We start from the raw sequence: 13,183 nt of genomic DNA, 5'->3' as shown, positions 1-13,183 counted from the left end.
TTTATTTCCTTCCCCATTAGAGCCAATTTCTTGGTCCTTGGGTGTCTCGTCTCTTCTTGAGTTTCCCTTTGGAAGATCCTGTGTGCGCCTGCTTCCCTTCAGAAGCTGGCTATCTCTAACAGGCACTAAGCCAACTTCAATAAGGACTTGCTCCTGCCGCACCACCTCACTCCTCATGCCCGACCTCTCCTTGGTTACTCTCTTTTCGGGGAGAAGACATTTTGGTGACTGGTTTCACTTGAAGAGGTGGCTCCATGACAGCAGGAGGCTCCTTCTGAACAGATCCCATGTGAGGAGGCCCTGTCTGAACAACCTCCACCTGAGCATGGTCCAAAGGACAAAGCAGCCTCTTCTGACAATGTCCCTGCTGAGACTCCATGGGAGGAGGCGGCCCCATCTGATCAGGCTCCATGGGAGGAGGCGGCTCCCTCTGAGCAGGCTCCATGAGAGGAGGAGGCTCCATCTGATCAGGCTCCATGGGAGGAGGCTGTTCCATCTGAGTTAAGCTCCATGGGAAGAGGCTGTTCCATCTTTGGAGGCTCCATGGGAGGAGGCAGCTCCCTCTGAGGAGGCCCCAGGGGAGAAGGCAGCTCCCTCTGAGCAGGCTCCAGGGGAGGAGGCAGCTCCCTCTGAGGAGGCCCCAGGGGAGGAGGCAGCTCCATCTGAGCAGGCCCAGTCTGAGCAATATCCATGGGAGAAGGAAACCCGGGCTGAGTAGAGCCTGTAGGGGTGACCACCACCTGAGTGAGCGCAGGACCGGAAGAGACCTCCTCCTGAGCCAGCTCCATGGAAGGAGGCTCTGCTGTGCCATCTCCTTCTGCATCTCCCAAGCAGGTCTGCTGCCTTTCTTACTTGATTTACCTTTTTGAGGTTTCTTCTTTGCACCTTTTTTAATGGAAGTATTTTGCTTTTTATTGCCCCCTTTGGTCTCCTCCGACTTGCTGTCATCCTTTGGCACCTCGGTACTATTTTTGGATTTGCTTTCCATCTTTTTTTTCTTTTTTGTCACTGGTTCCTCGTTCACAGGCTCATCTGATGGATGGGCTTCAGCATCCACCTTTCTTTTGTTCTTCTTGGCTTTACTGACTTTTTCTTTATTATTTCCTATATGTACATCTATGTGTTTCGTCTCTGCTGCCTTAGTCTCCGTCTCGGATTTCCGAGTTCTGGTAGTTACCTGGACCACTGAGGCATTGCCACAAGACTTCTTCTCTTTTGAAACATCCTTTTTCTCTAGATATTAAGATAGCTACACCAGCTTGTTTCTTAGGTCCATTTGCTTGGAAAGCCTTTTCCCAGCCCTTTACTCGGAGGTAGTGTCTGTCTTTGAAGTTAAGTTGTGTTTCTTGTATGCAACAGATGGGGATGGATCCTGTTTTCTTATCCATTCTGTTAGCCTGCATCTTTTTATAGGTGAGTTGAGACCATTGATATTGATGGATATTAATGACCAGTGGTTGTTAATTCCTGTTATTTTCTGTGGTTGTGTTGTGTTGTCCTTCTTTGGTGTATGTTGGTGTGGGATTATCTATTGCTTGATTTTTCATGGATGTGTTTAGCTTCTTTGGGTTGAATTTTCCCTTCTAGTGCTTTCTGTAGGGCTGGGTTTGTGAACAGGTATTGATTAAATCTGGTTTTATCCTGGAATATTTTGTTTACTCCACCTATGGTGATTGAGAGTTTTGCTGGGTATAATAGTCTGGGTTGGCATCCGTGGTCTCTTAGTATCTGCATGAGATTTGTCCATGATCTTCTAGCTTTCATAGTCTCTATTGAGTAGTCTGGTGTTATTCTGATGGGTTTGCCTTTATATGTTACTTGGTCTTTTTCCTTTGCGGCTCTTAATATTTTTTCTTTGTTCTGTGTGTTTAGTGTTTTGATTATTATGTGGCGAGGGGATTTTTTTTTTTGGATCCAGCCTATTCGGTGTTCTGTAAGCTTCTTGTATCTTCATATGTATTTCTTTCTTTAGGTTAGGAAAGTTTTCTTCTATGATTTTGTTGAATATATTTTCTGTGCCTTTGAGTTGGTATTCTTCTCCTTCTTTTATCCCTATTACTCTTAGGTTTGGTCTTTTCATGGTGTCCCAAATTTCCTGGACGTTTTGTGTTACGACTTTTTTGTCTTTAGTGTTTTCTTTGACTGACGAATCTATTTTCTCTATTGTGTCTTCAGTGTCAGAGATTCTCTGTTCCATCTCTTGCAATCGGTTGGTTATGCTTGTTTCTGTAGTTCCTGTTCATTTAGTCAGGATTTCTATTTCCAGCATTCCCTCAGCATGTGTTTTCTTTATTGTCTCAAATTCATTTTTCAGATCTTGGAATGTTTCTTTCATCTGTTTAATTGCTTTTTCTTGGCTTGATTTGATTTCTTCCCATTTTTTGTTCATTTTTTCTTCCATTTCTTTAAGGGAGTTTTTGATTTCCTCTTTAATGGAGTTTTTCATTTCCTCTTTAAGGGAAGTTTTTATTTCCTCTTTAAGGGAGTTTTTTGGTTTTTCGAGACAGGGTTTCTCTTGTGTAGCTTTGCGCCTCTCCTGGAACTCACTTGGTAGACCAGGCTGGCCTCGAACTCACAGAGATCCGCCTGCCTCTGCCTCCCGAGTGCTGGGATTAAAGGCGTGCGCCACCACCGCCCGGCTTTTAAGGGAGTTTTTCATTTCCTCTTTAATTAAAGTTTTTATTTCCTCTTTGAAGGAATGTTTTATTTCTTCTTTAAGGGCCTCTATTATCTTCTTAAAGTCATTTTTAGGGTTGATTTCTTCTGTTTCTTCTGTCATGGTATGTTTAGGTCTTGCAGGTGTAGAATCACTAGGTTCTGATGTTGCCATATAGGTCTTTATGTTGTTGCCTGTATTTTTGCACTGGTGTCGACTCATCTCTTCCTCTGTGCGGTGCAGGTGGTGTCTGTGTCTGAGAGTGCCTCTCTTGTTCTAATTTTTAGTCTTGGTTTAGTAGGGGTTCTTGGTTAAATTGGTGCTATTGGGCTGTTTCTTCAGGGACAGCTGATTTCAGTCGGTGAATTATATACTTATGATTCTGGTGATCTGGTTTGGTGGCTGGGTAGCGCCTTCTTCTGTGTTCCCAGGTCACGTTTTGTTCATTTGTCGACTCCTCAGCTGATCATGTTTCTTTAGACTTCAAACTGTAGGCATCTGAATCCTCTCCCAGATGGGTTTCAGCTGAGCAGGGTAGTCTCACCAACACCTCCAAGTTGTTGGGTTTCACAGGATCAGCAGTTGGACCCTGGGTTTTCCTCAGAGTGTTCAGATTCGCTCCGGCTCCGACCCACAGAGACAGCCTCCTCCCCAGGCGTTGGAGCCAGGGGCGTCCCCGTTCCAAGCCGCGTCTGCCCGTCTCCTTCCCCGGGCCTGTCCGCCTCCGCGGTCCACCGCCACATGCCTACCTGCTGGTCTCCGCCGCCGGGCCTGCACGTCCCCGCCAGCCGCCGCTGGGTCCGTCCGCCTCCTGCTAATGGTTGTGGTCCTGTCGATCCAAACTATCTCTCTACTGGACTCATCAACACCTTTCTTCTCCTCCTAGCCACTAGCTTGTGAAGTACCGCTCGCCGCCATCTTCCCCACACCAGTTTGACAATGCTTTCTTTAAAACGTGGGGTTTTTGTCAGCTTAATGAGTAAGAAGGTGAACTTCAGTACCGTTTTGCTTGGGACTTGCTCTTTAAGGAGCCTATCTGAGGATCTTTTTCTGTCTGTGATCGATGTTGATTGTGCTGTCGGATCCTTGCCTGCTCTAGGTTGTCTGTTCAGGAGCTAATCATCTCTGTGCTTGGGCTTTTCCTCTGTAGATGTGCATATGTGTGGCCAAGTTGATGAAACTTGGTTCATCATGACTGAGTGGGGTGAAGGGCAGAGTTCTAGAACGCTTGTCACGTTTCCCCAGCCCGGCAGTGCTGCCCGCCCGCCCTCCGCCCCGCCCGCCCCGTCCAGTGCACTGGCCTTCTTAGTCTGCGGACTGCAGAGCACGCCTGCGTTGGGGCAGCAGCTCAGCCCCTCCTCCCAGGGCGGTTCATGTGTGAGCCCTGTCTGTCAGAGCACTGTGGAGAGGAAACAGAAAGCAGGGCAGGCCCTGCCTCAGGGTGCGGAGAACTACAAGCCGTCTCTGGTTCTCCAGTGCTCACAGCTCACCTTCTAGTGGAGTGTGAAGGACAGGAAGCAGCCTTTCCTCTTTCTAAACATTTCCCAGTTTATGTTCTTTGGTAAAGTGGAAACTTAGCTGATGTCTCCGTGACCTGGAGCATGGATGGAGAGAAGATTTCCTTACATGCTTGGCCAGAGATGTTTACAGACATTTCTTCTTTTGCCTTTTTACCTAATTGTAAAGATTGAGTGGTATAGAAGGGGTAGTTGTTCCTGGGAACTGAATGATGAAAAGTGTGATTTATGTATTTTGTGTTGGTTGAGGTTGGTTGGTTGGTTTTTAAGCACTTTACAGAAGCTGTCTAATTTCTTATTTACTGGGGAAAGTGGGGTTAATCTTGAATCTGAAAAATAAGACCATATGCATGGAGAGTGAGATACTGAGATCAAATACTAACTCCCCAGGTTTCAGAAGGATCCGACTTGGTCAGAGACTGGAGATCGTTATCTGCTGAAACTCTTTAGGGATCATCTTTTTCATCAGGTCACAGAAGCAGGTGCTCCCTGGATTGACCTCAGTCACATCATTTCCTGTCTCAACAAGGTAATTTGTAAGGAAAACCAGTAGTTTTTAATAGTTTTTTTGTTACATCAATGAGCGTGTGTGCGTGCATGCATGCATGCATGGGTGCGTGTGTGCGTATGCATGCCTCGTGCACACACAGGGTCAGAGGACACTTTGGAGCTCATTTTCTCCTTTGTGCAGGTGTGTCAGGCTTGGAGGCAAGCACATTTACAGCAAGCACAGTTGTTACAACTTGGTAGAGTTGTAGTGTGGACAAGTACTAGGAGACTGAAGAAAACAGGATGTATTCCTGCTGTACTTTGTGAGGAATTTAAGACAGGCCATTTTCTTTCTTTCCCCACCCCCCCCCCTTTTTTTTTTTTTTTTTTTATTATTATGTATACAGTGTTTGATCTGCATGTATGTCTGCAGGCCAGAAGAGGGCACCAGATCTCATTACAGATGGTTGTGAGCCACCATGTGATTGCTGGGAATTGAACTCAGGACCTTTGGAAAGCAGTCAGTGCTCTTAACCTCTGAGCCGTCTCTCCAGCCCGACAGTGAGATTGTTTTTTTTGACTAAGTGTGGCAGCTTACACCTTGAGTCCCAACACTCAAGAAGCAAAAGCAGGATCGTCTAGGGCAGTGGTTCTCAACCTTCCTGACGCTGCAACTCTTTAATACAGTGCCTCATGTTGTGGTGGCCCCCAACCATAAAATGATTTTCATTGCTACTTCATAACTGTAATATCCTGCTGTTAAGAATCATCATACATGATATGAGAGCCCTTTGAAAAGGCCAGCCAACCCCCTCAATGGGGTCCTGACCCACAGGTGTTTTCAATCTTTTACTTGGATAAAGCATCACAAAAGGACTGTGTTCCTCCTTTATACTTCGTTGACATGTCATTTGTTTCATTGAGGACAATGAGTAGGGAAAACTGTGTACCGTGTGACTGCTTGCATGGGTGTGTGTTTGCATATGTGTAGGCACATGTGTGCATACGGTCAAAGAGACCCTGTCTCTTACGCGGGGGTAGGGGGGAGAAAGACTGACAAGTTGTCCTCTGACCTCCACAACCTGTACCCACCGTGGGACACATGCATGAGAGAGAGGAGGTGTGTTCGGGAGTAAATCATCGTCTTCGTATACAGCTGTGGGTAAATCAGGTGCTGACCAAACAGTGGTCGGGGCCGTATCCGTCCATGGCCTTTTTCCCTTCTTTGTTTTTACAAAGTAGAAAGAGGAAAAAAGAGATGGAGCAAAGACTGTCTTTATATATGAGTGACCTAGAGTATATGTGTCTCACCCCTCAACTCTGGAAATCCTTCCTGCCCTGCCCTGCCCTGCCCTGCCCGTCCCTCCATTTCAAGTAGCAGAGAGAGAATGTCCAGAGAAAACCATGCTCGGTAGCCCTGCAGGGAAGCCTGTGCTGCCAGGTGCAGCTTTGCCCTTGTCTGAGTTCTATAGACGGTTCTGAGAGTGCTGTCCACAGCACAGGGCTGCCTGCCGCTGCTCTGGTGGGTGCTGCTCCCATGCTCATCCTCCGTAACTTCTTAAAGGGGGGACACTTGGGGAGCAGTAAGTAGAACATGCGCTAACACGTCATAGCCTAGTATTGCGGATGTCAGCACATAGTAGGTAGAACTGTGTTAGGAGTGTGTAGATACTGACAGTGACTGTACTAAGCCTTATCGTACGGTAGTAAATAAAACATACTCCAAATCTGGGGTGTCAGTTTTCCAAGTTTGAGGAATACCATATTGATTAATATCTAAGGGAGACCATATTGATTAATATCTAAGATTCTGCGAAAGGTCGTTTTGATGGGAATAATTGACAGAAATTGTTGGTAAAACATTTTGACAGTTTTAAGCCTCCAGTGGAATGTAAACCTGTTTCAGAGAGTCGGTTGGTGGGACACTGAAGGAAGCAGCTAAAACTGCAGTGGGAACTGTGTCCTAAACACTCCTGCTAAACCCCAGGAGCTGGAGTGGACGCCCATAGAGGAAGCCACAGAAACAGAGACGCTGTACAAAATAAAATGGCAAGAGAGTAAGGGACTGAGTGGACACAAACTACTCATTGGTGACTTCTAGTTGACATTCTCTCGAGTACAGTTAGGCTGTGGATACCATAGTACTTCTGTGTATTTCTCCTAAAACTACATACTTAATCCTTTCTGTTTTGCACTGGTATTCGTAATATACAAAATGGAAACTATTGGGTAAATAACTAAAGAGTGCCAAGTTGACCAGAAGATAGTAATCAAACATGTTTTAGACAGTAAGGCAGGCAGGAGAAACATGGTAATGTTTCTTTGGGGGGAAAAATTGATTGAAATTTTATGGAAATCTGAAAGGGACTGTGACCGTTGTCGAAAGTGTTGTCCTTAAATGGGTTAAATCAGCTCTTTTCCTCGAGATATGAACGACATATTTTTTTATACTTTACTTCTTTCAGCTAGATGCTGGTGTGCCAGAGAAAATAAGCCTGATTTCCAGGGATGAGAAGAGCGTGCTGGTGGTGACGTACAGTGACCTAAAACGCTGCTTTGAAAATACCTTTCAGGAACTGATTGCGGCTGCAAATGGTCAGTTGTAGTATTTGCTGAAAGTGTCCACAGGGCATGGTGAAGGACTGAGCCTATAGCCAGTTGCACTACGGTGACCTGTCGCTGTCTCCTGCCACCAGGGTGATGAGCAGGAAGGAAGGAAGGAGTGGAGCTTCTTGCACTTGGGTCAGGTGCACTGTTACTTGAGAGGAAGAATGTCTCACTTTCTACGCACTCTGGCTGCCACAGGCCTCTGTGAAGAGTTTATGTCAGTGAATGATGCTCCTGCTTCTGTTTTCCACTTGTGTATGCACTAATTTTAATTTTTTAAAGACTTTTTTCTGATCTTTGACCTCTTGCCACATTGTATACTTATTAAGGGAACTATTTGCAAGGACATTGGGAAACAAAAAGAGGCAGCTTTTTGCCACCAAGAGATGCAGAATTTGCTTTTGGGGGACGGGCCAGGTCAATAGTACAGTGTAGTGCATAGTCCTTAAGAGTATCGTATGCAAGCTCTGTGTGCCACCTACCATTAGCTCAAATTGAAGCTTGTGTCGTGTTTAAGAACACACAAAGAGAAATATCAGTGAGTTGTTGAATATGAATTTTCCCCTATTGGTTGATTTAAATCCTTTTCCAGGTAACGATCGGAACAGTAGCTGAAGGAGCAGGCCCTGCTCTTCTCCAGGTTCGTTCGGAGCCTGCCAGTCAGATAGATACACTTACATTGATGCAATTTTTAATAGCAAAAATGAAATTGTGTTGAAGGCCTAAAGTTGAGGAGTTGTATTACTCTAAGGTCTTTGCAGTTTGCTTTTTTTGTCTTTGAACTACAGCTTTATAATGGTACTTTACACTGGATACAGACTTAGAGACACTGTGGAGGAGGTGGGCAGAGGAGCGCAGCAGTGGTCGATGCTTGGCAGTCCGACTCTGGAGGGACACTTGTCCGCTGTGCCTTTGCACTCTCTGCTTAACCCAAAGTGACTGCAGGACCGTCCTGAGAGCCCTCTCAAAGTTCGCAGTGTGCCTGCCTCCTTGGAACGCTTCTTATTTGACATACCATTGTCGCCAAACTCCTCAAGTATTTGTGGGATTTCTGGTCACTTGGATACCGAAGACTGCCAAATACATAGGGATTTTCTCCTAAGGCCGCCATGAAGACTTCATCTCCTTCTCAGAGCTGAGTGTTCAGTTGGTGCTGGGTGTGCGCCTCGTGACTAGGAAGAGAATGGAGAGACTCAGAAGGTCAAGACAGACTCCCAAGCACCTGCAGCTGACGTTACTGTCTTCATTTTTAACAAGCATACGTATTTGTATATTTCAGAGAAGTTTTTAACATTTCTCTGTCCACTTTTTATAAGCTTTAAAATGATTTTTCTCTGCCTTGAGATTTGCATCAAGAAAAAGCACCTCTCTTCACCGAAAAGCTTTGACTAGAGACACAGGTCACATGTCTAACAAGCATGTCTGCATCCACGAGTGGTCGCATCAGTTGTCAATGGAAAATCAATGGCTGCATTTGATCTGGATGGATTTAAAAGAACATGATGTTCACTATTCGAAGGATAATGAACATTTGCCACCATGATGGTCCTTTTGTTTAAAAGGACCTTTTATTTAAGAGTAACAAGAACTTTTGATGTAACACGCAAAAGTCTTTATCATTAGCTCATGTATTTGAGGAAGAGCAGCTGTCTTTTTATATGTTTTTTGACAAATCATATTGTAATTCTTTTGTACAAAAAAGAACTACTTGTATTCTAGAAGAAATATGAAATGCTTAATTTATAAGCGGGCTGGAGATTTTTCCAATATTGTTTTCTTTGAAAATGAAAGGGGATCATCTATTTTAGTTTTGGGGGCCTGGGAACTTTTTGAAGATTTTCATTTGTGGACCAATGTTATGTGAATGCTAAAGAAGGGCAGGGGTACATTAGGGCTTGAACCTCTTGATCCGCATAGACCAGCAACTTCCCTCTGCAGGGCAGGTTCACATCACAAACCCAATGTCTACATCGGAAACGCCAGTTTGCTTCAGCCCCTAGGAACCTCAGGGCTTGGTGTGGGTAGTTAAGGGAGTCAGCTGAACGTTTTCATGAGTAAATATTGTCAGCCAGAAAACAGTTGGTGTCAGGTAATGCATATTTTTTTAGCTTTATTTTATATTTATTTTTCATTTCATTTTTATTGGGAATGGTTTCAAAAGAACTCTGAGTTCTGCTTTGGTGTTTTTTGGGCAGAGGGTTTTTGTTTTTATTTTTTTGTTTTCATTTTTTTTTTAAGGGAGCCCTCTTTTCCACAATGTAAACCCATTTAGGAGGTTGTCTGAAAGTTAATATTTAGTCCATAGGAAGCCTTTACTATCTGAGAGTGTCGAATTAAGGATGTGAACTCCCCGTAACTTCCTGGTAAGACAGACAGAGCACGGAAAGGACAACCTGGAAATCATGTAGTGTCTCTCATTTCAGCTGTCTGTGCCTCTTCTAAACCTGTTGGTATTTACTTCTCTGCAGATGCCTTTGAGGGTGCCCTTGAACTTTGCTTTGACCTTGGTTCTGTCATTTGGATATCAACATTGTCCCTAAAAAGCACCAGTATGTTAAGTTCTAACGTCACAGTCCCAGTCTCTGTTGCTCATCTTTAACCCTGTTCTCAGTCTCTATGTGTATAGCAGTATTTTTTAATAAAGAATTGCAGAGATAAACTTGTCTTTGTTCTGATATGATTTTTACCAGTTCATACAACAACACAGTGCTGTTGGTCTTGATTGGGTTTTGACGATTCCTACCTATGTGTTTCGAAGAACTTCTTCCTTGGGGTGAGAGGGCAGCAGGCTTGATCGGTGGCTCACCACTTACTTGTGTGTCTCCTGTGCCGGTCTGTCTGTGTGGGACTAAGGCGTGCAGATCTGAGGGCTTGCTGTGTAGGCATGTTTGAGAAACCATTCACCTGACAGGACGGGGAGTGGCATGAGCTAGTCCCCTCACCCTTTGGGGAGGCACCCCGGGTCCTCACAAGAGCTAGCTGTGATGCTTCTACTCAGCTGCACCCTCTGGCTAAGTGTGTCTTGGGGTCATTTGCCACATGGAGGAGAGACTGCCAGTTTCTCCAGAAACATTCCACAAGGATAAATTTTGCAAAAACGTTAGCATTTGTTGAGCGTAAGTGGTACTTTATTGTGGGGTTTTTTCTTGCTGTACGATTGAAATTTCTGTGATCTGAAGAGGTGAGTCTGCAGGCTTCGGGGGAGGACGGCCGAGCAACAAGGAGAGGAGATTGCAGTGGAGACGGGCAGACGGCTTGTCAAGGGGGCAGGGGGCTTCTGTAGAGAAACATTTGTGGGTAGGAATCAAATGAAGACCGGTTTGTCGGGTTTGTAGGGTAAGATGTTGTTAAAGCCAGGCCAGTGTCGGATTCGGTGAACTCCGACAATGGTGCAGCCAGCTCTTGATCCCATCTCTTGAGGCAGTGAGTGGACTGTTCTTCCACTTGTAACCCACAGGAGCCCTTGTGAAATCTCCCTCCACATAGACGGCAGAGGCAGAAGGAGAAAGGTTGATTTTGAAACCTATGCCTTTAGGTCTTCCTAACAGCAGTGTGACAAGGTGGGTAAAACTCCAGCTGCCTGCAACAAGACCCAGCGGAAGTACTGGAAGAATTGGCCCCGCTGCTGAGCACTTGAAGCCCTCTGTGGACCTGGCCAAGAGGCTCACCTGTCAGTGCCACAGAGGAGTGAACTGGGAGTCACTCATCAGATACTCATTGACTGTCATTTTATGTCGGGTGTAGTTCTCAGAGCCAAAGGAAGATACTGTGCTGGTGTGTGGAGCTTCCAGCTGTTTCTTGCCATTCCAGGGACAGTTATTTCAGTTGTATTTACACCGAGTTAATTACTACAAATCTGGTAGACATGCTCTAAGCCATACATGAGAGAATGCAGTCCACTGTTGAAAAGACAGCATCTTGGGGTTTGGTTGGGATGAGGGGGGACTTGCATACTGACAACTGTATGTGGTGTTTAGAAGGTAGTTATGGTTAGGAGAGGAGAACCAGCAGTTACCAGATTTAGCAAATAAAGAGTCAAATCTAAATACCAGATAGCATAATTTTTTTAGCATAAGCCTCTGGCGTAGGGAACATTAATACCAGGGAAATCCTCTTGTGTGTAATTCTCATTTCCCTGGCCATGTTTGCCCCTCTGGATGTGGTGGTGCGGTTTCAGAAGGTGGCCCGGACAGAGGGCTCTTGAAGCCCGTGCTGAGGGAGGGCTTGAAGGCAGTGGAGTCGCCAGCCCCACGGGAAGGAAAGGGCAGGAGTGTAGGATGCACTAGGAGATGTGTGCTGCCAGGACGGGGTGACATGAGAACTTGGAAAGTTTCTAAGGAAGGCCGAGTATTCCACCTGTGGACCTTTGTTTTGGCCCATGACCCCAGGGAAAAGGCTACTGACGAGGACTGTGACACAGATACTCCAGACCAGGGAGGTGTGCAACCACGATGCTAGAGCAAGATGCTAGAGCAAGATGAGGGCGTTTGTGTGACCTTGGAAGGGAAGGGCGGGGCGGGCTTCTGGTCGTCCTTTAGAACTAGAACCAGCCATCCCTGTGCTGGGACCCAGCATGCTTTTTCGGCATTCCTGACCTATGAAAGCCCCAAATCTGGAGATGTGTTTTACTCTGCAGAGTCTAGGAAACATTTACTAGGTCACCCAGATGCTGAAGAAAAGAATTCTCAGATGTCCTGTCAATTTCCAGAGTCATGAGAAAATATCTGTTTGCTGACACGAAGCTGGTTCCTGAAGCATTCTTCAAATCATTTCCCAAATGAGTGACTTAGTTATGAAAACTAGCCTCCCCCCCCCAACCCAAGGCAGCCAGCTCCCATGTCTGCTCAAAACCCAGTGTTTTAAAAATATTTCAGATTCTTGAAGACTAAATAAATACCTCTCAAGTTTACTGAGATTGGTCATTTATTCTTTTGTCTTGCGTTTGTACCCAAGAATGTTTGTCTAGTTCCTGCCTTGTGTTTCTCCAGGCTAGTTCCCCAGGGTATTATCAGCCCGATACACGAATAGCCAGTTTATATCTAGTGCCTGAATGTCTCTTCCAGGATGTAATCCATAGGGCCGATTGGAGACATCTAAGGTGTAGCACTTTTCTTGGGGAATTTCTTGTGTTTTGTGCTTTTTTGCCCATTTGTTGTTGGCCACGTGTACCCTCTCATCTATGTGTGCTCACAATACACACGTGTTTTTGTAATTGTGTATTTGTTTATCAGTTGAAAATGAGCATTTAGGGGAGATGCCTGCTTTTAACCGTTTGCTCTTCGTAGGCAGCCAGCAGTCCCTCTGAGACTTATTGGTTCGTGATCTCACTCATTTTGCTATTTCAGGGCAAGCTGTCTGTGGTGGTTAGCTTTAAATAATCAACTTGCCACAAATTAGAATCACCTGAGCCTTAGTTGAATTATCTTGGCTGTATTAACTAACCTGGGAAGGCCCACCCCACTTGTCGTGGCACCTGGTAGCCGCCCAGGTAGAAAGCACTCGGAAAAAGGAAGATTATTCATCCTCTGCTTGCCTAACCTTCCCTTGGCCGCCGAGTTAATTGACCTCATTTCCTGAGAACAGCAAGCGCCGAGGTCGACCACTGCGCCCCTCGACTCCCTCATGAGTCACCTTCAAATGTGCATAGTTTCATTCTGTTGGTTCTGTTCCTAGAGAATCTCAATGCACTGCCTTCTGTGAATTTTCCTTTCCTTGTGGCCTAGGCCGCCACTGTGTGGGACCAGTGGGGGGTCTGCCGCATGCCCCTGCTCCAGTCGTGCTTGCTTTAATCATCTTTGCGTCCTGCTTGATAACTGATACTTCGTGAGCTGGACCAGCACTCTGTCACCCCACCCACCCCGAGGCACACCCAGCATTCCTTTTTCCCTCTCTTACAAGGAGAGGAAGAAAATAC

General features: G+C 45.6%; 1 protein-coding gene across 10 annotated transcripts in view; it reads left to right on the top strand.

Annotated features, from left to right (window-relative positions):
* Positions 1-9,928, top strand: part of Pan3 (poly(A) specific ribonuclease subunit PAN3) — a 126,742-nt gene extending 116,814 nt beyond the window's left edge. For 9 of the 10 annotated variants that reach the window (XM_076560438.1, XM_076560437.1, XM_076560440.1 and 6 more), the window contains 3 exons: positions 4,564-4,702; positions 7,128-7,257; positions 7,862-9,928. In XM_076560438.1, coding sequence (XP_076416553.1) covers positions 4,564-4,702; positions 7,128-7,257; positions 7,862-7,884 — 292 coding nt within the window. In that variant the 3' untranslated portion in view covers positions 7,885-9,928. Of the gene's footprint in view, positions 1-4,563; positions 4,703-7,127; positions 7,502-7,861 lie in introns of those variants that run through there. The other variant, XM_076560441.1, reaches the window with a different exon arrangement.
* The last annotated feature ends 3,255 nt before the right edge of the window (positions 9,929-13,183 follow it).

Source organism: Peromyscus maniculatus, chromosome 23 (genome assembly GCF_049852395.1).
Source record: "Peromyscus maniculatus bairdii isolate BWxNUB_F1_BW_parent chromosome 23, HU_Pman_BW_mat_3.1, whole genome shotgun sequence".
NCBI lineage: Eukaryota > Metazoa > Chordata > Mammalia > Rodentia > Cricetidae > Peromyscus > Peromyscus maniculatus.
The sequence above is the reverse complement of the archived record's forward strand: the minus strand, read 5'-3'. Positions and strand labels throughout refer to the sequence as shown.